Here is a 27,756-nt window from a genome sequence, read left to right as displayed (position 1 = left end):
TCGTTACAACCTGAGACCAAGCTGGGGGAGCCCAGGTGGTCTGGGGGTGGCCGGGGGGACTCACCGAGCCAGGCGAAGTAGAGGGCCACCTTCTCTCCGAAGTACCTGCGCACGTGGTCCAGGGGCTGGTACTTGTACCACTTGCCCCAGCGCGCCCAGTGCTGGTAAAGGACTTGGCGCTGGTTGAGGTGCGGAGCCTGTGGGCCCTCTGGGGGCGTCTTGAAGGGGCCCTGGGGGCGAGAGGACTGTGGGTAGGAGACTCCCCCTGCTTATCCCACCGGGCAGTGTTGTAGGTGCGGGGACTTCAGTGTGGGACATGGGCAGATCAGGCCCGGGAGTTTGGGATTGCTCCGTGAAGGAAAAATAGAGTAATGTGGAGGGGTGGGTACAGGGTGGTCCAGGAGGACCTCTCCAAGGAGGGGACATGTGTGGTGAGGCCTCTCTGACTCCTGGGCTGTGAGGGTTCAGGGCAGGGAAGGAGCTGGAGAGGCCACCCTGGGAGAAGCCAGTAGCCTTGGTCCAGGGACCAGCACCTTCTCTGGGTTGGAGATTCCCCAGGCTGGTGTCCTGTGCTGTGCGTCCTGGGCCCTGGCTGGCGGAAGGAGATGCCCCAGTGAGGTGGGACACCTGGCATTTCCACACCCACTTTTTCATTTAACCTTCATGACAGCATTGGGGCAGGACTGGCCCCCTGGCCACGCAGCAGTGGGCTCAGGCCTGACCAGGCCCCGGATGCCCTGGCTGCCTGCGAGGCCCCTCCCCTGCTTGACCAAGGGGGAAGGCTCGGGCGGGTCGGGGGGTAAACGGCCTCCTGCTCCCCACGGTGGCTGTTTTCTCAGGGATGATGGTAAGGCTGACAGGAACAGGTGCAGCAGCAGCCGCCCCGGTCAGTGCCCGCTTTGGCATTGCCTCAGTTTACCCAGCTTCTGGAGGGGGATAAGAGACCTCACTGTGTTTCCCAGCAAGAGAAGCTACACAGAGAGATGGAGCCATAGCATCTAGAGCCCAGGGACTGGCCTTTTCCCGTGTTAGGCACCACAGTGTGGGCTGCAGTCCATGCAGAGCTGGACCTGAGGCCCTGGACAGGCCACGGGATGGCCTGGTCACATCGTCACGTGTGTGCGTTTAGTGTTCTACTCCTGGGTGGTCACGCCGGCTGACTGTGCCTGCCCCACACCCGCCTCCCCGAGGGCCAGCAGGACCCAAGGGGACTCATCCCCCACGCCCAGGCTGGAGCCCCCAGTCCCCGAACTCACGTCGTGCAGGGGGAAGGCAGCGCTGAGGACACCCTCTGCCAGCAGCTGGTGGATCCCAAGCAGGTTTTTCTTCTCGTGGCCGTACGGGGTCTTGGCCAGGATCTCAAACAGCTGCAGGGGGTGTGGAGAATGGTGCAGGTCACTGATCATGTAATAGCAGAACAGGGATGTCTTAGCTAGCCTGGCTTCAGGCCAAGGCCACGGACGGCCTCCCTTAGCCTTCTGGTGACAATAGCGATCTGATGGATCGCTATCTGTGTCACCACCTCACATGCAGGACGCCCCTGCGCCAGGGTGGCCTCATTCTCCCGCTCTGCAGGCTCGGAGACCTTGACCAGCGCCACACGGCGTGTGGGGGTTGCGTCTGTACCCAAAGCTGGGCCCCTGCCTGGCCAGGCACAGCCCACTCTGAACCCGCACCCTGGGTGACAGCAAACACGGCAGCCTGGGAGTCAGCTGTGTCCCGGGTGTGCCTTGCCCCTACCTGGGCAGCCCACGTGACTGACTGTGTGCCCCGTGGTGGTCTGCAGGGCCTCTCCTGGGTAGGCCTGGACTGGCCCTTCCCTGCCTGCAGGCCTCAGGAGCAGGCCTCCTGCCAGCGTGCCTTGGGCCTGCCCCACCTGGAGCCGCCCATCCTTGGACGACACTGCAGGGCGGGTCTGCTCCCAGCCAGCAGGACCCACCCTGCCTGGGGCTAGTCTCGGCTGTCCCATCTGTCCATAAAGCCAATATCTATTTTGAGCCCTGGGGTCCCAGAGGAGAACTGGGCCCTTCCCCACCCCTCCCCTAGCCCAGACCATGCCCTGCCCTGTGTTTCGAGCTGAGGTCAGCCTCTAAAGTTTCCAAAGCCTCCAGGACCCAGGCCTCAGTCCTCTGATCTCAAGCGGGCCTTTCTGCGTCCACAGAGACTGGGGGCTGGCAGGATCCTCAGAGCCAGGTCAGGGTTTGGGGCCCGCAGCAGGGACCCCCACTCACAATTTGGTGCCTCTTGGTGCTTGTGAAGAAGGTGTCCTGGTTGTCACTCCCGAGGAAGCTATGGGCATGTGAACGGTGCAGAAGGTTTGGGGCCCAGGTGCTGCTGCACACGCAGGAGCACAGGCCTGCGGACACAGCCCTCGCCCAGGAGAAGCAGCTGGCTCCCTGGCAGGTCAGTGGCTCCCGATTTTGCCTTTCACATCCCCAGGAACAGGAGGCCACAGGAGGCCCCCAGATACCCAGAACCCCTCACCACACTTAGGGTGGGGGGAAGCAAACTGTGGTTGGGCACAGGGCAGGGCAGTGCAGAGAGGGCCAGGCTGGCCAGGGAGCCCCATCCCGTGTGCCGCCCTGAAGCTCCGGCATGGGGCTGAGGGTGCTCGTGGGCAGTGTGGACAGTGACTGGGCAGGGGTCCTCCCTGGGAAACCAGAATCTTGGGAAGCCATGGGTGGGGCAACACGGAGTGAGACTGAATTTCCCACCAGCCCCAAAAGGAGGCATCCCGTGTGGCAGAAAGGCTGCCTTCAGCAGTGGTCCCCGACAGCGGTCCCTGCCACTTCTGGACTCCCCCAGTCTACAGGCCTGGTGCCATAGTGCGACTGGCTTTGTCTGGTAGTAACGTGTGTGCACGACACACACGAGTCGTTTCCAGGAGGGAGCCAGTGTGGGCAGAACAGGTCCCTGCTTTCTACCTTGGCAGCTGGGGAGGCTGTGATGAGACAGAGCCTCCATCGCCCGGGCCCTGAGAGACCGTGGTGGGCAGGTGCCGCACTGACCCACCACACGTGTGCCTGAGCAGGAACTGGACCTTGCGTGTCCAGCCACTGGGCCTTGGGTGGGTATCTGTCCTGCAGCACAACCACCCTAGCCTGGCCGATGCAGCCGGTCTGGAAACGCAGACACGTGACAAGCGTGCCCACCTGGCCTGATTCCCTGCCGAAAACTCGAGGTGAGGAGAGTCCTGGGGAAGGACCAAGTTCCACTCACTCATTCACCGACTCCCATTCACTCCTGTTCTTTCCTCTGACTGGCAGGGCCCCCGCCTTACCGTGGCAGCTTGTTCACTCTGAACTGGCAGGAGTAGTACTCAGGGGGCACGTCTGGCACAACTTCCAGCAGGACATTGGGGATGCCCAGCCATGCCAGCAGCTCGGCCGACCAGTTGGAGGCCTGGTTGGGTAACTCCTGGAAGGAAACGTCTGTGGCTCCTCCCACTGTGGAGAGGCAAACGCCCCACGTGGGAGTGGAGGTTGTGCAAGTTTGCAAACTGGGCAGTGGGCAAAGGGGCTCCAGCAGAGGGAAGGAGCGCGGTAGACCCTGGGAGGGCCCAGGATAACCCCTTCCCTTCTCAGGGCCTCAGGCTCCGAGGCCACTTAGCTTGTCAGTTTGTAGCCCAGAGCCCCTCAAGTGGAAAAGGGATGGGAACTGGTGAGTAGTGTGTCTCTGCCACCCGCAGCAGTGAGGGTCAGGCCAGCCAGTATGGTGGGTGGTGGACCCACGTCCAGACCCAAGATGGTCCAGGTCCCTGAGGTCACCTGGAGCCAGCCTTCTCCACCCCACGTCCACAGGCTGGGCCCTCAGCAGGTGGCCTGGTGGGGGTCTGGGCCTGGAGCTCAGTGCACACACACTGTTCACCCGACCCCATCTCCCACGAACCCACCATGGGGGATGCCACCACCTGCCCTGTTTGCCCGGTGATGTTTTTTGGGGTCTGGTGTTGGAGTGGGTAAGAGGAGCCCTCCCAAGGCTGTCGGCATTGGCAGCTGGATGCAGTGTTTGGGGACTAGTCACCAGTAACCCTGGCTGGGGGGACCTCCAGGCCCACCCTGTCCCCATGCCTCCCACGTACCTGCAAGGGCAGCTTCAGGCGCAGGTCTTCGGCGTAGTAGCAGAGCACAGCCCAGGAGGCGCTGAGGAGGGCGTAGTGCACTGTGGTGTTCCCGTCCTGGACGTCATGCTGCAGGCACCCAGGGCTCCGTGAGAGCCTGAGGGTGCACGTGTGTGTCCATTCGCACTCTTAGGAAAACACTGGCATTTCCGTACCCGTGGTAACACCTGACTTTGAATCTCCTATTTGATACATGACACCTGCTCCTGTGGACACGCCTCTGAAAGCTAACCAGGCCTCGACAGCCCCGTTGGGGAGTCGGCCCCAGCAACAGATTCGCTGCAGACAGCACGCTGTTGGGGCTGGCATCACCTGCAGCCTCCCCTAAGGCTAGGGAGAGCCTCGCCCTGCTGGCCAGACCACGCTGACCCACGCCCGCCTTCCGGCTTGAGGGGCAGCACCTCCAGCTTTTGGTTTTCAAGAATGAACAGTCGCCTCACCTTTGATCAGTCACCAGGTGTCCATGCACGTTGTGCACGGACACGTTTCCGTGTGTGTGTGTACATATGGGTGGGCACTATCTATGTTCACATGTGCACGTGTGTGCCAACATGTGACAGGCGCTCCTGGAGCCCGGGGTGGGTTGAGACAGGGATCTTCAGTCCAGTGGACAAGTGCCTCCTCTGCGTGCAAAACTGCTTTTCAGCACCACCCCCTTTAGTCCAGTGGCCCTCAGCCCTCACAGCCATCTGGGGTTCCCCACGTGCCAAAGCCCCGGCCCCAACTTAGGCGAAATGGAACAGAGTCAAGGGCAGGCCTGGGCCCCCGGCTGGCTGTGATGTGTGCTGAGAGCTGAGAATTGTCCTGCAGACCGAAGACCAGGCACACTTTGGGGAACGTGCTGGAACCACCGGCGTCCCCTGCAGTAGTCCCCACTGCCCTCAACTAAAGGGCAAACCTGCCCAGGTCTGGATGATGACCTTGAAAACTCATGGGACCACATCACCCAATTAGCTCTGTGCATAATAAAAGCAGGTGTCTTTCACCTCCACCTCCCAGACACTGAAGCAGATCCAAACTCGGGAGTGGGGGCCGTTAGCTCTGTGGGCTCCATGTGCCAACACCTGAGAAGGCCCTGGAAGGAAGCCAGGGAGAGCAGGGCTGGCAGCATGGGGTCGGGGGGATGTGGCAAGTGGGGGCTGCTACCTGCGTATTCTGGACAAGGAGTAGGAAACGTGGGAATGAGAAGGCGGGCAAGGGAAGAAAGGCACGGAAGGCAGAGGGGAGTCAGACGCAGGACTAACTCAGTCCACAGCAGGTTAAAACCAACCAGGACACCATCATGACCACGAGAGCCAGCCAGGACTGGGGAAAGGTGTCTGTCACACACACCACCAGCAGTGGCTAAGTAGCCAGAACAGACAACAAGCTCCTAAGCCTTAATAAGAAAAAGGCAGGTGAGGCCGGACGTGGTGGCTCATGCCTGTGATCCCAGCACTTTGGGAGGCTGAGACAGGCAGATCCCTTGAGGTTCATGACCAGCCTGGCCAACATGGGGTAACCCCATCTCTACTAAAAATACAAAAATTAGCCAGGTATGGTGGTACACACCTGTAATCCCAGCTACTCAGGAGGCTGAGGCAGGAGAATCACTTGAACCCAGGAGAGAAAGGTTGCAGTGAGCCGAGATCGCACCACTGCTCTCCAGCCTGGGTGACAGTCAGACCCTGTCTCAAAAAAAAAAAAAAAAGGCAGGTGACTTGGGAGGCTAAGGCAGGCAGACTGCTTGAGCCCAGGAGTTCCAGACCAGCTAGGACCACAAAGTGAGACCTCATCTCTACAAAAAATACAAAAAATCTGCCGGGCACGGTGGTGTGGGCCTGTAGTCCCAGCTACTCAGGAGGCTGAGCTGGGGAGATGGCTTGAGCCTTGAGCCTCGGGAGATTGAGGCTGCCATGAGCCGTGACTGCACCACTGCACTCCAGCCAGGGCAACAGAACAAGACCCTGTCTCGTTAGGCCGGGCACGGTGGCTCACGCCCATAATCCCAGCACTTTGGGAGGCCAAGGCAGGTGGATCACAAAGTCAGGAGTTTGAGACCAGCCTGGCCAACATGGTGAAACCTTGTCTCTACTAAAAATACAAATATGAGCCAGGCATGGTGTCAGGTGCCTTGTAGTTCCAGGTACTTGGGAGGCAGAGGCAAGAGAATTGCTTGAAACCGGGAGGTGGAGGTTGCAGTGAGCCGAGATCGCACCACTGCACTCCAGCCTGGGCAACAGAGCAAGACTTTGTCTCAAAACAAAAAGCAAACAACAACAAAAAAACTCTGTCTCAAGAAAAAAAAAGAGGCCGGGCGCGGTGGCTCAAGCCTGTAATCCCAGCACTTTGGGAGGCCGAGACGGGCGGATCACGAGGTCAGGAGATCGAGACCATCCTGGCTAACACGGTGAAACCCCGTCTCTACTAAAAAAAAATACAAAAAAATCCAGCTCGGGCGCCGTGGCGGCGCTTGTAGTCCCGTTACTCGGAAGGCTGGAGGCAGGAGAATGGCGCGGAACCCGGAGGCGGAGCTTGCAGTGAGCTGAGATCCAGCCAGACCCAGCCTGGTTATTAGATGACTCATTCAAAAAAAAAAAGTAAAAAAGAAAAAAAAGGCAAGTGATCCAATAGGAAAGAGCAAAGATACTGTGCTGCAATTCACAGCATTAGAAAACATAAATGGACCATAAACGTGAAAAATGCTCAACCTGCAGCACTATTCACAATAGCAAAGACGTGGAGTCAGCCTCAGTGTCTGGCCAGTGGCTGGATTAAAGAAAATGGAAAATGATGCACCATGGAATACTATGCAGCCATAAAAAAGAACAAGATCATGTCCTTTGCAGGAATGTGGATGGAGCTAGAGGCTATTATCCTTAGCAAACTAATACAAGAACAGAAAACCAAATACTGTATATTCTCACTTAGAAGTGGGAGCCGAACGATGAGAAGTCATGGACACAAAGGGACCAACAGACACTGGGGCTTCTTTGAGGGAGGAGGGAGAGGAGCAGAAAAAATAACTATTGTGTACTAAGCTTAGTACCTGGGTGACGAAATCATCTGTACAACAAACCCCCGTGACATGAGTTTACCAATATAACAACCCTGCACATGTGCCCCCGAACCTAAAGTAAAAGTTAAACAAAAATCGCAACTTCTTTTTTTTTTTTTTTTTTTGAGGCGGAGTCTCGCTCTGTCGCCCAGGCTGGAGTGCAGTGGTGCGATCTCGGCTCACTGCAAGCTCCGCCTCCCGGGTTCCCGCCATTCTCCTGCCTCAGCCTCCCAAGTAGCTGGGACTACAGGCGCCGCCACCACGCCTGGCTAATTTTTTTGTATTTTTAGTAGAGACGGGGTTTCATTGTGTTAGCCAGGATGGTCTCAATCTCCTGACCTCGTGATCCGCCCGTCTCGGCCTCCCAAAGTGCTGGGATTACAGGCTTGAGCCACCGCGCCCGGCCCTCAACTTCTTTAAGAAGCAGGGAAAATGCAAATTAAAACCTGGTTGAGGCCAGGCGCGGTAGCTCGCACCTGTAATCCCAGCACTTTGGGAAGCCGGGGCGGGCGGATCACCTGAGGTGAGGAGTTCGAGACCAGCCTGGCCAATATGGTGAAACCCCGTCTCTGCTAAAAATACAAAAATTAGCTGGGCATGGTGGCCCACGCCTGTAATCCCACGTACTCGAGAAGCTGAGGTAAAAGAATCTCTTGAACCCGGGAGGTTGCAGTGAGCCGAGATCTCACCATTGCTCTCCAGCCTGGGAAACAGAGCGAGACTCTCTCTCAAAAACAAACAAACACACAAGCACACAAGCCATGGTGAGCCACAACCACATCCCAACTGATGGGTAAAACTTTAAAAGTCTGCAGTACCAAGTGTTGAGAAGATACAAAGCAAGGGGCCTCAGGCCACTGCTGATGGTGGAAGCGGGGCCACCACATGGGGAGTGGTGTGGCCATCCATCTGCACATGCCTCAGCCCAGCACCCCTGCTCCCAGGAGCAGTTCCCGCCCACGGGCACAGGGATACACGACACGTGTGTGTGTGCGCACACAAATGAATTTACAGTAGCTGATTTTCATAATCGTCCCAGACTGGGAACGACTCAAATGCCCATTCTCACAGCATCCATAAGCAAAGACTGCATTCGCACGCACAGCTGCCTGCGGCAAGGCAAGGGCGGGGCCCGGAGCAGCAGTCATGACCCCGCCCGTGATTCAGCTCTGCCAATCTCAGACAAAGCCAGGCTGCGTTGCTTGATGATGTCAAATTGGCACTAAAATGGTAAAGAAACCCCAAGTGTGATGAACATAAAACTCAAGATTGATTACTCTGTGGAGAGGGAGGGGACAGGTGAGAGCACAGCCTGCTCCTAGGGACAGAGGAAGCTGGTCAGAGGAGGGCGGAGAAGGAAGGAGCCGCGTGGACAGACCTGGCAATGAACGGGGAACACAGCAGGGTGAGAGCTGGGCTCTGCACCCCAATCCCCAGCTGCCCCAAGCCCTGCCTGTGCACACCTGTGCCCACGCACCCAGCATCCTCATGCCTAGTTCCTGTTTCTCATGCTCCCTGGACCTGTTGCTTAAATGATTCTAAGTGGTACCTCCCATTATCACCGAAAACAAACACGTGAAAGGACTTTTTAAGCTGTTAATTCGATAAGCACACTGAGAGTCATAAACACAAATGATGTTTTGTGGATGGCCACACCACTCCCCATGTGGTGGCCCCGCTTCCACCATCAGCAGTGGCCTGAGGCCCCTTGCTTTGTATCTTCTCAACACTTGGTACTGCAGACTACACAAAAGCTTTAATGCTGGAAGTAGGACACATGAATGGCAAAGGTAGTGTGAGAGTTTTCAGGTGACCCTGAGGGCTCCGGCCTCTATGAGAGAGCTGAGTGTGCCAGGAGGGATCCATGTTTACCCCGCCCTCTGGACAGCAGCTCCCCATGGTGGGTGGCAGGGGGGCGGGGGGGCTGATCTGCTCTGGGGCTCTGGACACCATGCCCTCAGGCCTCATGCAGCAAGGTAATGGGTCACCGAGTGGATGCAGGGCCTAGGGCCTTGCCCACGACCGCCTCCACGTACCTGGTCTACATGCAGCCCAGCCGCACGAAGATTATCCAGAAAAGTCTCCCGCCAGGTCCTGTGCGTGTCTGTTCTGTCCCGGGAGGCACTGTTCTGCTGCCAGTCTAACTTCAGGTCCTCCTCCCAAACAAGGACAAAGTCTGCTAGGAACCAACAGGGACAGAGGCGGAAGCCTGGCTAAGTGGCAGTGGCCGGCCCGGGGAAGGGCTGCCAGCATCCTAGCCGGGACGCAATGGGGAGCCAGGCACTTGGACACTCGGGGCCAGTTCCTTCCAGGTCCCCTCTCTGATCCCAGCCAGGGCTAGGAGGACTCAGGGAGCACTTCCAGGTTCCAGGAAAGCCCTGCATTGGCCTGAGTGGGGAATGGAGGCCTGGAGAGGAGTTGGGTGTGGCCCTCTGAGATCCCTGCAGGGTGAGTCCCAAACTCCTAAAGGGGTCTTTAAGGACTTCAGGTGCAAGGCACTGTCAGACTTCCCTTCCTGCCACAGAGAATCAACGCTGGAGAACGTTTCTGAAGCCCCTGATTTTCTGGCATGAGACAGCGATGGATGCTGGGCTCAGGCCCTCCAGAGAAGAGGAGCATGTGAGGTGAGCCTTCCCTTCACTTCTTCCTGGGGTCCTTTCCCAAACCACAGGCAGGGCAATAGAGCCCAAGCAGAGGCATTGGTGGGCGAAGCGAATGGGCGTCCGAATTAGGTGCTGCTAAGGGGGCTGGAGCTTGGGAAGAAGACGGAGCCACCGGGTCTGTGAGAAAGTCCCCCAGGCCCTTCGAGCACCAAGCTATTCACACACAGGCAGCTGCTGGAGGCCAATGGCTGACAAAGATTCCAGAGGATACACAGGGCTGGGGAATCTGAGCTCCAGCGGGAACACCCTGGTCATCCAGCAGAGACTCGCAGGCCATACCCAAGGAGTGAGGACGACGGAGTCCCCCCTTATCTGCAGGGGATACATTCCAAGACCCCAGTGGATGCCTGAAACTGTGCTGAGTACCAAACCTATATGTACTGTCTTTCCCTATCCCTACCTATAATATGTACCTACCTATGATAACCTTCCTATGGTGAAAGTTAATTTATGAATTAGGTAAAGTAAGAGATGAAAATAACTAATAATAAAATAGAATTATAACAGAATACTGTAGTAAAAGTTATGTGAATGTGGGCATTCTGTCTCTCTCTTTTTTAATATCTTATTGTGGCTGGACTTGGTGGCTCACGCCTGTAATCCCAGCACTTTGGGAGGCTGAGGCAGCTGGATCACCTGAGGTCAGCAATTCAAGACCAGCCTGGCCAACATGGTGAAACCGTGTCTCTACTAAAAATAGAAAAATCAGCCAGGCGTGGTGGCAGGTGCTTGTAATCCCAGCTATTCAGGGGGTGGCGGGGAGAGGGGTGAGGGGGGGCAGGTGAGGCAGGAGAATCACTTGAACCTGGGAGGTGGAGGTTGCAGTAAGCCGAGATCACACCACGGCACTCCAGCCTGGGTGACAAAGTGAGACTCCATCGCCAAAAAAAGAAAAAAAAAAGAGGCTGGGCATGGTGGGTCACGCCTGTAATCTCAGCACTTTGGGAGGCTGAGGTGGGCGGATCACGAGGTTAGGAGATCGAGACCATCCTGGCTAACACAGTGAAACCCCGTCTCTACTAAAAATACAAAAAATTAGCCGGACATGGCGGCGGGCACCTATAGTCCCAGCTACTCGGGAGGCTGAGGCAGGAGAATGGCGTGAACTCAGGAGGTGGAGCTTGCAGTGAGCTGAGAACACACCACTGCACTCTAGCCTGGGCAAGAGAGCGAGACTCCATCTTAAAAAAAAAAAAAAAAAAGGGAAATAAGTAATTTCTATACACCTATGACACACAGGCAGTGAAATTTTCCAAGTAATGCTATTTGGAATACATCTACTAAAAGATAGGAAAGATCTCATAAAAGCAGCAAAAAAGAAATTAAAGGCCAGGTGCTGTGGCTCACGCCTGTAATCCTAGCACCTTGGGAGGCCAAGGCGGGCAGATCACCTGAAGTCAGGAGTTTGAGAAGTCAGCCTGATCAACTTGAAGAAACCACGTCTCTACTAAAAATACAAAATTAGCCGGGCGTGGTGGCAGGTGCTTGTAATCCCAGCTACTCAGGAGGCTGAGGCTAGAGATCACTTGAACCTGGGAGGCAGAGGTTGCAGTGAGCCAAGATTGTGCCACTGCACTCCAGCCTGGGCAACAAGAGCGAAACTGTCTCAAAAAAAAAAAAAAAAAAAAAAAAAAAAAAAAAAAAAAAAAAAAAAAAGAAAGAAAAGAAAAAAAGGAAAAAAAAAGAAAAAGAAATTAAAGTAGACCTATATAAACGGAGGAAAATACCAAATTCATGGAGTGAAAGACTCACTTTCTAAATACGGGAAATAATACATCAGGCACACCTTAATCCCTCTGAAACAAAACAGAACACACAAAACTGACAAAACATTAACAATACCAGGCCAAATGGATCTTAAGACACAAAGCATGATTATGGATAGACAATTTTCTAGGCACAATTAATACTGATAAAAGGCATGATTTTCTCAGAGGATAGAATATATTCTACCTTTATATGAAAGTTTAAAATGATTGTATCAGCCAGGCGCGGTGGCTCACGCCTGGAATCCCAGCACTTTGGGAGGCCGAGGCGGGCGGATCACAAGGTCAAGAGATCGAGACCATCCTGGCTAACACGGTGAAACCCCATCTCTACTAAAAATACAAAAAATTAGCCGGGCGTGATGGCGGGCGCCTGTAGTCCAGCTACTCGGGAGGCTGAGGCAGGAGAATGGCGTGAACCCGGGAGGCGGAGCTTGTAGTGAGCCGAGATTGCGCAACTGCACTCCAGCCTGGGGTACAGAGCGAGACTCCGTCTCAAAAAAAAAAAAAAAAAAGATTGTATCTTGGGAGGTGCCAGTCTTGGAAAGAAGGGTGGGGAGCTTCTGGTAGGAGTGGTAGGAGGAGATGTGGTCTGAGGGCCTGGTGGGGTTGGGAGGGAGGGGTGGGCCCATGGCCACGCATGCAGCTGCGAGGATGACTTAAGTCTCACACACACAGAGGGGGCGTGTGGAGGATTCTGAGAAAATAAGGGCTGTCTACGTTTTGAAAAAACCATCTTAGGCTGGGCGTGGTGGCTCACGCTTATAATCCCAGCACTTTGGGAGGTCGAGACAGGTGGATCACCTGAGGTCAGGAGTTTAAGACCTGCCTGACCAAAATGGCGAAACCCCATCTCTACTAAAAACACAAAAATTAGCCGGGCGTGGTGGTGCGCACCTGTAGTCCCAGCTACTCAGGAGGCTGAGGCAGGAGAATAGCTTGAACCCAGGAGGCGGAGCTTGCAGGGAGCCAAGATTGCACCACTGCGCTCCAGCCTGGGTGACAGAGTGAGACTCCGCCTCAAAAAAACAAAAAACATAAATGAAAACAAACAAAACCCAAACAAACAAAAACCATCTTAACCACATTTAAGTGTCCAGGTCATTGGTACTGAGGACACTGACATTCTTCTGCGCCATCACCACCATCCATCTCCACTGAACCCCTACACCCATGAAGCACCAACTCCCTCTCCCCTCCCCAGCCCCTGCCCCTGGCACCCACCAGTCTACCTTCTCTATGAATTTGACTCTCTGGGGACCTCATATAAGTGGAATCACATTTGTCCTTTTGCGACTGGCTGATTTCACGTAGCGTAACGTCCTCAAGGCTCATCCCCGTTGCAGCCTGTGTCAGAATTTCCTGCCTTTTTATGGCTGAATAAATACGTTGGATGGAAGTACCACATTTTGCTTGCCTAGTCGTCTGTAGGTGGACACGTGGATGGCTTCCACCTTGATATGGGCTGAACTAAGTTTCCCCAAAATTAGTATATCAAAGCCCCACCCCTCAGTCCTCAGAATGAAACTGTATTTGGAGATTAGGTCATTAAAGACCCATGATGGCTATTAGGATGGGCCCTAATCCATGACAGCTGGTGTCCTTATAAGAGGAAGAGACCCCAGGGGTGTGAGGACACAGGGAGAAGGCGCGTCTGCAACAGCCAAAGAGAGGCCTCCAAGCCACCAGCCCTGCCTCACCCTCACCTCGGACTTCAGCCCCCAGAGTGTAAGAAAGGAAAGTTCTGCCATCTAAGCCCCACAGGTTGTGGTACTTTTTTTTTCTTGGAGCTGGAGTTTCGCTCTTGTTGCCCAGGCTGGAGCGCAATGGCGCGACCTCGGTTCACTGTGACCTCCGCCTCTTGGGTTCAAGCGATTATCCTGCCTCAGCCTCCTGAGTAGCTAGGATTACAGGCATGTACCACCACGCCTGGCTAATTTTGTAGTTTTAGTAGAGACAGGGTTTCTCCATGTTGATAGGGCTGGTCTCAAACTCCCGATCTCAGGTGATCCACCCACCTCGGCCTCCCAAAGTGCTGGGATTACAGGCGTGAGCCACTGTGCCTGGCCCAGGCTGTGGTACTTCTTATGACAGTCCCGGCAGACGAATGCACGCCTTCCAGCTACCGTGAATGATGCTGCGGCTGTACAGGTATCTCCCGGGGGCCCACATCCCATGCTTGTGGGTGCTCATCCAGGGAGGACGTGCTGGCTCTTATGGGAACTCTGCTGAATTCTCTGAGGAACTGCTATTTTCCTTAGTTTTCCAGCTGCACCATTTTACACTCCCTCCAGCAACGCACAAGTGAGCCAGTTTCTGCTCATCCTCATCAACACTTGTAATTTTTTTTTTTTTGAGATGGAGTTTCGCTCTGTCGCCCAGGCTGGAGTGCAGTGGCACCATCTCAGCTCACTGCAAGCTCTGCCTCCCGGGTTCCCGCCATTCTCCCGCCTCAGCCTCCCGAGTAGCTGGGACTAAAGGCACCCGCCACCACACCCGGCTAGTTTTTAGTAGAGACAGGGTTTCACTGTGTTAGCCAGGATGGTCTTGATCTCCTGATCTCATGATCCACCCACCTCGGCCTCCTAAAGTGCTGGGATTACAGGCGTGAGTCACCGCACCCGGCCGATTTTCTTTTTAAGTAGTAGCCATCCTGGTGGGAGGAGGTTAGGGTCTCTCTGGGACTGAGGGGACAGCAGGGTGGGTAGGGTGGGTGCTGGGAGCCCGGGCGGTGCTGGTGCAATCCCCTGGGAGTCGGTGGTAGCTCCAGGCAGACAGAGGCAGTGGGTTGGGGGTGGATCAAAGAGAGTTTGAAGGTATAAAAGGGGTGGAGTGCAAGAGATAAGAGTCAGAAATGACCTGAGTTGTGGCTGAACAGCTGGAGGATGGTAGAGGGGACGGGAGCAGGAGGGAGGGGGCCGCCCTGTCTGCTCTCCAGAGCCCTCCTGGCCCCACCCCATCAGTAGGGAGCCCCCTTTCCTGCTGTTCTTCCTGCTATGGTTTGCTCACCCCGAGGCCCTCACCCCAGTGCCCCATCCCCAAGCAACTGGCCCCAGAGTGTCCTGGTTACTGAGGAGGCCACCCCCGGCCTGCTGCCCCTGGGGGCACCCCAGTGGTGTCCCCACCCTCAGGACCAACACGGGTGTGGTACAGATGCTGGGAGGGGCTCACCAATCCGGGGCTTGGCAGGGCTCCCAGCTCCAGCTCTGCAGGCGGCCACTTGCTGTCCACCTGGCTGGAAGGCACGGAGGATGGAGGAGCATATCAACATCTGCCCACGATGACCACTCCAACCCACCCCACCCTGCAGCCGTCCTCGCCTCCAACCCGTCCTGCCCTGCCCCAGAACACTCAGGACCACAGAAGAGTGTGTGGCGGGTGGGTAGGGGTGGAGGTTGGCGGGGGGAAGCACAGGTGCGGGGAGTGGCAGGCAGGGCCAGAGGGCACCACCAGCCCCGGGCCTCCAGCCGGCTCCCCTCCTCCTCAGGCCAGGCCCATGGCAAGGGTCAGGTTGTCGGGAAGCACGGCCAGGACCAGGGGTGCCTACCCTGCTGGCCTCCAGGGGCAGAGGGGAGCCGGACTGCTCCCAAAGTGGCCCTGAGGACAGAGGTGGCCATGGCGACCGAGAGTGTCTAAATGCTCGAGGTGAGAGGCCCTGCCCCCTCCCTGGAGGCTCATCTCAGCTGTGCTTGGGGCAGCAGGAAGGGGCCCCATGTCCACCCGCAGGCTGCTGGGGCAGATGTGTGGCCCAGAAGAACCAGGAAGAGGGCCCTCCACGGCCAGGGCCACCAGCATGGCCTTGAAGGCCCGGGACTCAGCCTCTCCCCACAGGCTCACAGCGCATCCATGGCCTCCTAGTGACGAGGTGGAGCCCTACAGATGGACCTGGGTGCTGCTGTGGCCCTGCACTGATTGGGACTGGCCCCACAGGGAGGGCCCTGCCCTGGTCTTGCCTTTGCCTGGCCGGGCCCCCCTTACCCTCCTGGGGCTCCTGTCTGAACACCAGTGGGTTCTGCTCAGTTCTCCGCAGCCAGGCCGGGCCAGGCGGGCGGTGATCTGACTGTGTGTTGAGGACAGGGTGGCGAGGGCTTGGGGGTTGCCAGGGGATGCAAGGGAAACACGGTGATGCCCATCCACCCCCAAAGGCTCTGGGCCCAGGGTGGGGACATAGACCCAGGCAGCGGAGGACCTCCCAAGTCGCACCACGGTCTCCTGGGCGCTGTGTTACCTCCGAGGTGTGGGCTGTGCTCCCGTAAGAGCCCCTATTCTCTGCCTCAGGGGGGCTCACATTGATCAGGACGGTGCTGTCCTCTTCCCGGGCCTGCCGCCGCAGCATCCTGCTCCTGCACCCGCCAAGGTTGGGTGGGGACGGGAGTCAGAGAGGAGATGCGTGAGACCCACCCCTGGAGCCACCACACTGCCTGCAGTGAGCTCACTTTACAGACTTGACTCAGAGTAGAATGGGGCCGTGCAGGCCCGGCAGACTCCTGGCCATGAGCACATGGAGAACCTCCTAGCCTGTCGCTAGTTCCAGGGAGAAACCAGTGCTGGGGAGGGAGTGTCTGGCAGGCCTGGCACAGCAGGCGTCTGTCCGTCTGTCCATCCAGTGAGTGCCCGTGTCCCCCAGTCCTGAATACCGTCCACTCTGCCTGGGTACTCAGTGGAGCCTGAGAAGGCCCAGAAAGGTGGGCCTGGAGTACAGACAACCCTCCCTCTCTTTATCTGTAGGGTGGAGCTATGTGAGCCAGGGACAGGCAACCCCTCAAGTTGCCTGCCTTCGCTCATGGCCTGAGGACCAATGCCAGGACCCCGAGGCCCTGAGCTCCCCAGCAAGGTGGGCCTGATGGAGCCCGGCCTCACTCCTCTTGGGGGTCCCAGCTTCCTCCCGCACCTTAGCCCCAGGGGTCTCTCTCTGTGGGAGGACAGGTGCTGTGGCTCCCAGTCTCCGGCTGGCAAAATGGGGCCAAGAGCATGACATCTGTGGCCCTGGAGGGAGGGGTTTCGAGCTGGGGCTGGCGTTTTGAGTTGCGATAATGACCGGAGGGTGTGACCGTGGAGGCACCACAGGAGGTCGGAGGGGGTGACCTTCTTTCTAGTCCTACCCTTCACTTCGGATTAGCAGAGGCCCAGAGAGACAGAGACTGAGCGCGGACCACCTGCGCCTGCCTGCCCTTGAAGCCCAAGCCAGGTGTCAGTGTTAGGACTCAGCCCCGGCCCCAGGCTGGGAGCCTCACTACGGACCGAGGGGTGTTCCTGGAGGAGGTCCCCTGAGTTTCGCCAGCCCCCGCGGCCCCATCCTCCGCCAGAGCCTCGCCACCCCTCAGCCCCGTGCCTCCCCACCCCGCTGCTCTGCCACTCCCTCAGCCCCCGTGCCCCCCATCCCTGCCTCGCCACCCCTCAGCCCCCCGCAGGCTCCCCATCCCTGTTTCGTGGCCCACCCCTCAGCCCCCCCGTGCCCCCATCCCGCCGGCCACCCCTCAGCCCCCCGTGCCCCCCATCCCGCTGTGGTGGGCAGGCGGGCCCCTCCTGCCTCCCAGCACGTATTCTACCCCAGCGAAGGGACCTGCTCCATGGGGGAGTACCTGGGCAGGCAGGAAACCAACCCTGGGTGTGCCCTGTCCAGAGCCGCAGTGAGCGTGTGTCCCTCCTTGTGCCCCATGGGGCTCTGGGGACCAGGGCGGGCCCTGGCACTGCCTCCCCACAGGCCAGGGTGTGTGAAGGTCCTGGTGGGCTGGGGTGCCGCCCTGCCTCCCTAGAGTCCAACGCTCCACCTTCTCCCCGTGGTCCGCACGTCTAGGCTGGGTCCTCACCTGGCACAGTGGCTTCCAGAAGAGGCCTCGGAGGTCATAGCCCACCTCTCAACGTGAGCCTGGTCTTGGCAGTAGAGTCCGGGCACCACTACGGGACAGAGGGTGGGGAGGGGCAGCCCTTGGAGCCCCGCCCAGGCAGTGGCAGCCACTCGCATGCCCTCTCCTTGCCTGCACGTGGGCTGGGAAGCAGGCAGGGGAGGGGCCCAGCACAGCTGGCCAGGGAAAGGCTTCCTGGCTCCTGGAGCAGGATCTGTCTTTGTTTAAAAAAGGGGTGTGGGGCTCAGAGCTGCAAACAGAGGCAGCCCACTGGGCTGGGCTTTCACACACCCGCATGCAAATGCTGCCGCCCTCCTGGGATCCTTATTTGCTTAGAGATTTCAGGGCTGGCATCAGCTGTCATAACTGCTGCCTTGGAGGGTCACGGGGAGGTGGGATTCCGCAGGAACAGCCACAGGTGCCACCTCTGCTGCAAGCCCCGCCAGGCAGCCTAGCAAGCTGTGTTTACATGGAGGGAAACTGAGGCTCCTTGAGGTTACGTAGCATGTGCTGAGTGGTGGGCCAGGGTTTCACCTGGGGGCTGGGGAGATTGGTAGACCCAGGTCACAGTGCTGGCTCTGCTAATGCCTGAGGGGTGACCTCAGGCACATCCTATGCTCAGGGCCCCATCTGCAAAAGGACAGCAGGGGTCCTAGCTGTCCTCCCATCCTCTCTGCCCTCCTTCTCCTCCTTCTCCTTCCCCCTCCTCCTCCTATCCTTTCTCTCCACCTTCCCCCTCTTCCTTCTCCTCCTATCATTTCTCCCCCCTACTCCTCCTCCTTCTCCACCTATCCTTTCTCCCCACTCTCCCTCCTCCTATCGTTTCTCCCCCCTCCTCCCCCACCCACTTCTCCCTCTCCTCTTCCTTCTCCTGCTATCCTTTCTCCCTGCTCCTCCTCTTCCCCTCTCCCTTCCTCTCCCCCTTTCCTCCTCGGTGCCCGGCAGGGTCTGAGAACCTACCACTCATGCTCCCTGCCCTCCCCGCACAACTCCACTGGGGAGCCCCAAGCCCAGCTTGCTGTTCCAGGTGCCCCCTTCCTCCTGTTGAAATCCCTCCAGGCGGACCCTCATCCTGGCTGCAGCTCTCCCCTATACCTATGCCCCTCTGTGCTTGGCACCTCCCAGGGAGCCCTGTTCTTGGACCTGTGTTGTGCCTTGGAACAGCGGGAAGGTCCTGCAGGCCGGATTCTGTCAGGACCAGCAGAGCCTGGGCAGCGGGACCTTGGGGCTCCGGACCTCAGGGCATCTGCATGAGAGGTCTCTGCTGTGGCCAAGCTCGGCCTGCAGGCGCCTGAGACAGATCCCTGGACAAGGGCTGGACTGGGGAAGTGCTCCAGAAACCAGGAAAGGAGTTGGGAGGCAGGAGGGGAGGGAGGATGGGCGGGGCCCCATCTCCCCAAGTCCTGTGGAGGGCGGCCTCTGCCTGCCATGGGCACTGCAGGGGAGGCAAGGCTCAGCGTTTCCTCACCTGGATGCAACTGTGGGCTCTCACTCTGCTCAGTCACTGGCCGAGGACCCTCCCAGGAAGATGTGCCACCTCCCAGGAGCTCCTGGCTCTCTGCTCCTGGTGACAAAGTGGCTCTGGTGGCCTCAGGGCTGTCTACTCAAGAGCTGCAGGACCGGCTGCTGGAGGTGACCACACCGCAGTGGGAGCCCTCTGAGGGACACGTGCACGCACAGCACCTAAAGCTGGAGGTGACCACACCGCAATGGGAGCCCTCTGAGGGACACGTGCACGCACAGCACCTAAAGGGGTTCGGCCCGGGGAATGTCTTTCCGTTTTCACTTCAGACAACTCTGTTTGGGTGGGTGGTTTTTCAAGTTGTGTTACTTTTGAAGGAAAGGAAGGGAGGGAGGCAGAAAAGCCGCGACAACCAGCACAGGGGGCTCGCTGGGTTCCAGGCAGTGGAAGAGCCCAGGCCCAGAATCTGCTGCACCATCTTCCTTTGGCTATAACTTTTTATACCAATCTTGGTAACATTTACGGACATATTTAGGGGTGTAGTTAGTGGAGGTGCAAGTAGTGGTGGTCAGGAGCCCGCACTCAAGTTCAGCCTCCTTCTGGGGCTGGAGGCATGTGCAGGGCTCCCTCCGCGAGGACCCTGGCACTGCACCCCGGCCACACGCGAGCCCTGCTGGATGGACAGTGGCTGGGTCGCAGGGGACGGACTCTTGGATGCCTGCACTGCCCGCTTTCTAACCTTCCTGTCTGCAGGTGCAGCCAGCACCCCAGCTGCCTGTGGACGGCGGCTCCACACAGGCCACTGGCCCCTGGTCTCTGAGTGGCCCACTCCGGCCCTTGGCCTGCGTTTCCGTCAGGATTCCTGTCTCCTTTATTTGATGTGTGGGAGTTCTAAATAGTAAGCCTTGCCAATTTTAAAGGCTGCAAACACCTTCTCTTAATCTACTGTTGCCATTATTCATGCATTATTCCTTATTTTTGTTCTATGTAAAATTTTATGTAAACAAACCCATCAAAATCTTGTCTTACAGTTGTGCCTGTGGAGTTTTTTTCGTTTGTTTTTTTTTTCGAGATAAGAGTCTTGCTCTGTTGCCCAGGCTGGAGTGCAATGGCACAATCTCGGCTCACTGCAACCTCCACCTCCTGGGTTCAAGCAATTCTCTTGCATCAGCCTCGAGTAGCTGGGATTACAGGCGCCTGCCACCACACCTGGCTAATTTTTTGTATTTTTAGCAGAGACGGGGTTTCACCATGTTGGCCAGGCTGGTCTTGAACTCCTGACCTTGTGATCCGCCCACCTTAGCCTCCCAAAGTGCTGGGATTACAGGCGTGAGCCACGGCACCTGGCTTTGGGGAGTTTTAAGCTCTTCTCCACTGCTAGCTCACATACCCACCTTTCCACATTCTTTTTTCTTTTTTTTTGGGTGTGAGACAGGGTCTCACTCTGTTGCCCAGGCTGGAGTGCTAGTGGCGAGATCTCGGCTCACTGCAAACTCTCCCTCCCAGGTTCAAGCGATTCTGCCACCTTAGCCTCTCGAGTAGCTGGGACTACAGGTGGCTGCCACCACGCCCGGCTAAGTTTTGTGTTTTTTTAAAGTAGAGACAGGTTTTCACCATGTTATCCAGGCTGGTCTTGAACTCCTGAGGTCAAGCAATCCACCCGCCTTGACCTCCAAAAGTGCTACGATTACAGGCACGAGCCACCACGCCCAGCTTCCCATATTATTTTCTACTAATTTTCTATTTTACCACTGCATAGGAATCACCAATCACTCTGGAGCCCACCCTGCGTGTGATGCCAGGGAGGGGCAGTGTTCATTTTTCCACATAGCACACTTTGCCAACACCACGAGGACACTGTCCACCCCTCCCAAACCCCGGGACACTTTTCCCAGTCCCCGAGTCCCCTGGGTCCCTGCTGAGGTATCCCTGTCTTGACACTTTTCCCAGTCCCCGATTCCCCCGGGTCCCTGCTGAGGTATCCCTGTCTCGACACTTTTCCCAGCCCCCGAGTCCCCGGCCCCGCTGAGGTTTTCCCAGTCCCCGAGTCCCCGAGTCCCCTGGGTCCCTGTCTTGGTGCTGTTAGGTCACACCTCCCCCACACTCTCACTGTGGGTTTGCAGCACTCAGGATCTGGTAGGAAAGCGTCTCTCCCAGCTCTTTTTCAAAATGAATTGAACCACAGTGTTGACTTTTTTCTTCCATATCAATTTTAGAATTTGTCGGGCGCAGTGGCTCACACCTATAATCCCAGCTCTTAGGGAGGCAGAGATGGAAGGATAGCTTGAACCTAGGAGTTTGAGACTTGCCTGGGCAATACAGCAAGACCCTGGTCGCCAAAAAAAGAAAAAGAAAAAGCTGGGCGCAGTGGTTCACGCCTGTAATCCCAGCACTCTGGGAGGTAGAGGTGGGTGGATCACGACGTCAAGGGATTGAGACCATCCTGGCCAACATGGCGAAACCCTGTCTCTACTAAAAATACAAAAATTAGCTGCACATAGTGGCGCGTGCCTGTAGTCCCAGCTACTCTGGAGACTGAGGCAGGAGAATCGCTTGAGCCCGGGAGGCGGAGTTTGCAGTGAGCATAGATTGCGCCACTGCACTCCAGCCTGGCGACAGAGCAAGACTCTGTCTCAGAAAAAAAAAAAAAAAAAAGGAAAAAAAAGTAAATTTTAGAATTTAATGTGTCTCAAAAAATCAAATGGCAGCTGGGCGCAGTAGCTCACCCCTGTAATTCCAGCATTTTGGGAGGCCGAGGGCAGATCACCTGAGGTCAGGAGTTTGGGACCAGCCTGGCCAACATGGCAAAACCCCATCTCCACTAAATATACAAAAATCAACCGGGTGTGGTGGCGGGTGCCTGTAATCCCAGCTATTAGGGAGGGTGAGGCAGGAGAATCACTTGAACTCGGGAGGTGGAGGTTGCAGAGAACTGAGATTGTGCCATTGCACTCCAGCCTGGGTGACAGAGTGAGACTCCTTAAAAAAAAAAAAAAAAAAAGGCATTTTGATTAGGATTGTGCTGGATTTAGCATACCTTTTCTCACTGCTTCCACATTTTTTGTATGTTTGTAAAAATGTCTGTTAAAGAACAGATGGCTGGGTATTAATTTGGGGCCTTTTAAAATTTTTTATTTTTTTTGAGACAGGGTCTCCGTCTGTCACCCAGGCTGGAGTGGGTACAATCGTGGCTCACTACAGCCTCCACCACACTGGACAGTACGGTTCTAGAGTCCTGGTTCCTCAAGTAGACGGTTCTAGAGTCTGGAGTCCTGGAGGCAGAAGGGACTTTGGTGACCACATGATGTGGCCCTCATTCTGTGGGAGGAGAAATCTGAGACCCTGGGAGGTGACGATGCCCTGGTAGCATTAAATCCAGACCTCGGGTGTCTGTCAATGTACATTTTATATTAAAAAAGCCAAAATAACAATGGGGTGAGAACAGGAGGCCACTACACAAGTGGCCAAGGGTTCAGATCCTTGGAGGCCAACTTTGGAGAAGCTCAGTGGGGCTCGCATCCTGGCAGCAGCACAGCACCGCCGGGACACGGGACGCCCTCCCCACACCTGAGCTTTCACTCACAGGCAAGGGCTGTGGTGAGAACTGACAGGCACACGTGAAAGCAATCAGCCCTGCCCGGCACTCTTTAAAGGAGAGCTCTAAGGAACACAAGCACACAGGACTGAGTTAGCTTTTACCCATGTTTTTTAACTTACCTAATTTTTAAAAAATTAGCATTGTCGGTTTAAAAGACTAAAAACCCTCAGTTGTTGCAGGTCAGGACTGCCTGAATCCTGCACACCAGGACTAGGGCCAGCTGGGCCAGCCCCTGAATGCCACTCGGACAGCACGTGAATACCTGTAAAGCACTCTCAGGCCCTGCTTCACACAACCCAGGTGGGGACCGTGACCGCCTTCTGAGACAAGGAAACAGAAAGGAATTTCTAGTGAATGAACGCAGCGTGTCTTATGTGCTCTCTGTGGCTACAATAACTGTCCACAATCACCCAGGAGGACCGTGTGGCAAGGTTTAATTGCAATGGCATCTGAAAATGGCGCGTGGCATCGCGCGTCAGCTATCCTCAGTGCCTTTACTGCCATTGGGTTTTTGACTGTTGATATAGTGACGACCTCAGGAGCAACAGGTGGGTTAAAAAACCGTGGCTGGGCAGTTCTTCCGAGGACAGGGACCATAGGAGGAGCAAGGAGGACTCAGAACCTGACGAACGTGGCGTCAATCTGCCGCACGGAGGGGAGGGCGAGCATGACCTTTCGCCGGTACTGGGGGTCCTTCTGCAGGGGGTTCCGCTCCAAGTACACCGTCTCCAGGCTCCTGGCTCCCTTCAGCTCGTCGAGGTCGCTCCAGCTCTCAAGGAGATTGTCGTTCATCTGGGGACACACACAGGAGAAAAGCCTTCAGAACCAAACAGCCCAGCCCTCACAGCCCACAGCCCTCAACTCTGGTGGGGGCCCCTAGCCACCCTCCTCCTTCCTACTCAGAAGATGGTGAGCAGGTGTGGGTCTTCCCTGGCACCTCACGGGACCTTCCATGGCCTCTTGGTGCATCCTGGCCACCTTCAGCTACATCCCAAGTGCAAGTTACCTGTCCATACCCAACCCTGGGCCAGTCACTATGACAGGGCCAAGCCCACATTCAGGTCAGCAGAGGAAAGACAGAGCAGTCCTGGCCCCCTGCCTGCTACACTCGTCCATCGGCAAGTGTCAAAGCAAGGCGGGCTGCACTTTCTACAAACCAGTTCTCAGCCATCGTTCCCAAGGCTGCACTCGGCACTGTCACTGTGACACAGCAGACAGAGGCCACTCTACTTAAAACTCTCAACTCTTCTGTAAATTACCTCTATGGCTCTCTCCATAAGGAAGTCCCAGCTGCTGCTTTCACCCAATACCATGTGCAGGGACCCAAATCGTGCGCAGGTGGGATTCAGAGGTTGAGTTGCAGGCTCAGAGCAAGCTACATTTTACCGTCTTGGCCCTGCCATGCCCAGTTGGAGGGACCTGCCTTTGGCAGGAAGAGTTCTCTTGCATGTCTTTTTTTTTTTTTTGAGACAGAGTCTTGCTCTGCCGCCCAGGCTGGAGTGCAGTGGCGCCATCTCCAGAACAAGGGGAGCCAGTTCAACTTCAAGGCTTGTTGGTTTGACCCTCACTTTCAATCACCCTGTGTGTAGAAATCACCTCTTCAGAGCTGCCCGGCCTCGTGGCCTGCCAGGCAAACCACGGTGGCAAGAGGAGGGGCACTACTCCTGAAGAGGCAGCTGGACTTGTTGTGAACCTACAACGGGCAGAGCCAGGGGCACTCATTATAGGGTGACAGACTTTGACTCCTTTTACAGAGAAGTTAGGATGGGAACTGTCCGTGTGGAATGGAACGCAAGCAGGGGTGTTCTACTCTGGGGCCCACGTTGCCCTGCCCACAGCTTGGTCCGACTGGGGGGCCCCTGCTCTGCACAGCTCCCCTTCTCTCCAGGGCCGTCGTGCACACTCTAGCTGCCAGAGATGCTGAGCTCAGCTTCTTCCACTCAGAAGCACTGTGTTCTGCTTGGGAAGCGTCCCAGGTAAGGAGTGGGGCGGTCACGGGGCTGCCGCTGGAACTCCCTCCTCAGAGCCTGCAGGCGCGTGCTGCCCGCTGTCCACTGCCTGAATAGAGTTGTTTCCTAGTTTTCTATCTGTCTGTGGCAGGAGGGCTAGTTTGGCACCAGGTCCACTGTCATAGCCAGGCTGTCTTTAGTAACTTACCGTGTGTTAGGGGCCTCCCAGAGAGGAATATAATGTGCATCTCACAGGTTCGCCTGTTTGAGGAACCCTATTTTCTTTTTTTTTGAGATGGAGTCTTGCTCTGTCACCAGGCTGGAGTGCAATGGGGCAATCTCGGCTCACTGCAACCTCCGCCTCCCAGGTTCAAGCGATTCTCCCACCTCAGCCTCCCGAGTAGCTAGGACTACAGGCACTCGCCATCATGCTCAGCTAATTTTTATATTTTTGTAGAGATGGGGTTTCACTATGTTGGCCAGCCTGGTCTTGAACTCCTGACCTCAGGTGATCCACCTGCCTCAGCCTCCCAAAGTGCTGGGATTACAGGTGTGAGCCACTGCGCCTGGCCTAAGGAACCCTATCTTCACAGAACCTCTTGTGGGTCTAGTGTGTACCAGCTTTGGGAAACCAAGATTTCCAAATCCTAGAGCTTAGTCCTTGAAGAGGGACTGAAACCTGCTGGGAAGAGCCGCACCACCAGGGCTGGTGCCCTGCTGCCATCCCGACTAGTCCCTCCACGGGAAGTGACGTGAGGATACATTCTTAAATGCTATTGTTACTACACTCATACCACCCTGCTGGCTGTGTGGCCAATGCAGAGCCTGCAACATTAGAATTACAGGGGAAGCCATCCACCTGCCAGGCCTGTGACTGGTCAGTAACTGGTCAAATAGAAAGAGCCCCTTAAAGCAGAGAGTCATGAAAATGATGCACACACACGCCTTAAACCAAGCTTGTTCAACCCACGGCCTGCGGGCCGTAAATGGCCCAGGACGGCTTTGAATGAGGTCCAATGCAAACGTGTAAGCTTAAAAACATTTTGAGATTTTCTTGCGATTTTTTTCGCGTGTGTGTGTGTGTGGTTTTTTTTTTTTTCAGCTTATCAGTGACTGTTAGTGTATTTTATGTGTGGCCCAAGATAATTCTTCTTTTTTCCAGTGTGGCCCAGGGAAGCCCAAAGATTGAACACCACTGCCTTAACCACTTTTACCTTAAAACACACAAAAAGGACATTCACTTAATAAAAGTAGCAATATTACACTGTGTGGAAGAAATAAGATTTTCTTGTAGCATAGTCTATTTAAAAAATGATTCAAAACATCCCTGGCGGTTGACTCAGGCTTTCAACTCTGGTGTGGGAGGTCTTCAAGCTGTGTCACCTCCTCTTCTTTCTCGATATGTGACGTATTTGTGTTTGTCACACACCAGATGCTTCTTGTCTCACATGTCACAGCACTTTCCAATGTCATTATTAGTCTAGATTGGCGGACCACCTTTATAAATTGCAGATTTTGTAATTTTCCATAGCACCGCCAATCTCAGAGAAGTTTCCTCCAGGACTTAGTAAACATAACACAGGGAATTTTACTCACCACTAATGGTGCATTGTAAATAATGTGTTTGATATTGGTAATTTTCAGAGATTCTTATCTTTGCATTTTTCCAAAATGGAACTAAAAATATCCACTTGTATGAGACTCTGTCTCCATAGACATTCCAGAGGCTCCTGAATCCCAGGATGGGGCAAAGATGTTACAGTCACAATGGAAAAAAGATGGCCTTATGTTTCTCTTGTCAAGTTCTGTACACCGGGGCTGTCAGGGAGCCTGGCTGGGGAGCGCAGGCACATTCCTTTCCCCCAGAGGGACCATTTCAGTCTCTTCTAATCTTGAGCACCTCCCACGTCCTTCTCACACTTTTTTTAAAAAAACTAAAATTGACTTTTTGAAGAAGTGTCTTGTAAAGTATCCCTCATTGTCATTTAGCTTGTTCCTCTAGCTCTTATACTACCCATAAACTCGAAGTTAGGTACGAATGCTTGGTTAGATCAGAGTAAACATTTTTGGGAGGTATACTGCAGAGATGACTCACACTGGGGACATGGCACATCAGGTGGTCCCACAATTAGGGATCTAAGTTTTATCATTGCAGATCAGCTGGTGACCCCAGATGACTCTGGGAACATGCTTGTACTTTGCAAATAGCCAGTTCTCTGTGGCATGATCCTTGGGCATGTGTACCAACATCCCTTCTTCAACATCCTTCCCAGTTATCTCAGCAGCTGCTGATCCCTCGCCCAAACCAACGGCTGGGATTCTGCTAGAGAACATCTTCTTGGTTGACATTTTTCTGGCAGACTCCCTTGGAACCCAAACTTGCATTTTGTATTTACGGGGTTTTGTATGTGTGTATTTTGTATATACATACATACGATACCTGTATTTCCCTTTACTACTTTTTGTCTGATATTATAGGAAATTTACATTAATTACCCTAAACTCAGTAACGTTTTAAACAAAAGATGGGTAGAATTCTTAAGATACATTTCATATGTAATCCCAGCACTTTGGGAGGCCAAGGCCGGGCCCGATCCTGAGTCAGGAGATCAGAGACCATCCTGGCTAACCATGAGGTGAAACCCCGTCTCTACTAAAAATACAAAAAAATTAGCCAGGCATTGGTGGTGAGGCGCCTGTAGTCCCAGCTACTCAGGAGGAGGCTGAGGCAGGAGAATGGCGTAAACCGGAAGTGGAGCTTGCAGTGAGCCGAATCATCCACTGCACTCCAGCCTGGGTGACAGAGCAAAGACTCCGTCTCAAAAAAAAAAAAAAAGATACATTTCATAAACAACCGGTAGAATGTAAAAATCACTTACTTTCTGAAAATCTCCATGACAGTTTAACAAAGGAGGTGTGTGACACAGGCACGGCCCATCGACAGCCATCCGTGGGGACGGTGACGCTGCCAGACACAGGCACAGCCACATCGAGAGCCGTCTGTGGGGATGGTGAGGCTGCCAGCTGTCACTCCCTCATAGCAAAAGTGCCTCCAAATCCAAAGTTGACAGTAGCTCGTTTCTTAGCTGATTTTATGCATGTGTCTATTTTCTCGTACACAGAATGTTAGGTAGGATTCTACTCACATTATGTATTTATCCAGTAACATATTTAAAATAGTTTCAAAATGACAAAAGCAACATTACTGCTAATACAACTATTGAGTGAAGTTCAAGGTTTCCTCAGAGTATTTCTCTCCTTAGACTCTCTCACAAAGGCCATCGACTCAGAGAACTGTTTGCAAAGTTACTTGAA

At 55.3% G+C, this 27,756-nt stretch overlaps 2 protein-coding genes across 3 annotated transcripts in view; both read right to left on the bottom strand.

Moving 5' to 3' along the window:
- ANO7 (anoctamin 7) overlaps window positions 1-18,146 on the bottom strand; it is a 39,192-nt gene extending 21,046 nt beyond the window's left edge. The window contains 9 exon segments of the mRNA XM_009183545.4: window positions 65-230; window positions 1,257-1,367; window positions 2,232-2,289; window positions 3,281-3,417; window positions 4,082-4,189; window positions 9,194-9,333; window positions 14,758-14,821; window positions 15,815-15,929; window positions 17,397-18,146. Coding sequence (XP_009181809.2) covers window positions 65-230; window positions 1,257-1,367; window positions 2,232-2,289; window positions 3,281-3,417; window positions 4,082-4,189; window positions 9,194-9,333; window positions 14,758-14,821; window positions 15,815-15,929; window positions 17,397-17,551 — 1,054 coding nt within the window. The 5' untranslated portion in view covers window positions 17,552-18,146.
- A 4,757-nt stretch (window positions 18,147-22,903) lies between these two features.
- The window catches only part of PPP1R7 (protein phosphatase 1 regulatory subunit 7), a 37,292-nt gene continuing 32,439 nt past the window's right edge, over window positions 22,904-27,756 (bottom strand). For both annotated transcript variants that reach the window (XM_003908193.4, XM_017947152.3), the window contains one exon: window positions 22,904-23,284. In XM_003908193.4, the coding sequence (XP_003908242.2) occupies window positions 23,108-23,284 (177 nt within the window). In that variant the 3' untranslated portion in view covers window positions 22,904-23,107. The remainder of the gene's footprint in view (window positions 23,285-27,756) is intronic.

Source organism: Papio anubis, chromosome 10 (genome assembly GCF_008728515.1).
Source record: "Papio anubis isolate 15944 chromosome 10, Panubis1.0, whole genome shotgun sequence".
NCBI lineage: Eukaryota > Metazoa > Chordata > Mammalia > Primates > Cercopithecidae > Papio > Papio anubis.
The sequence above is the reverse complement of the archived record's forward strand: the minus strand, read 5'-3'. Positions and strand labels throughout refer to the sequence as shown.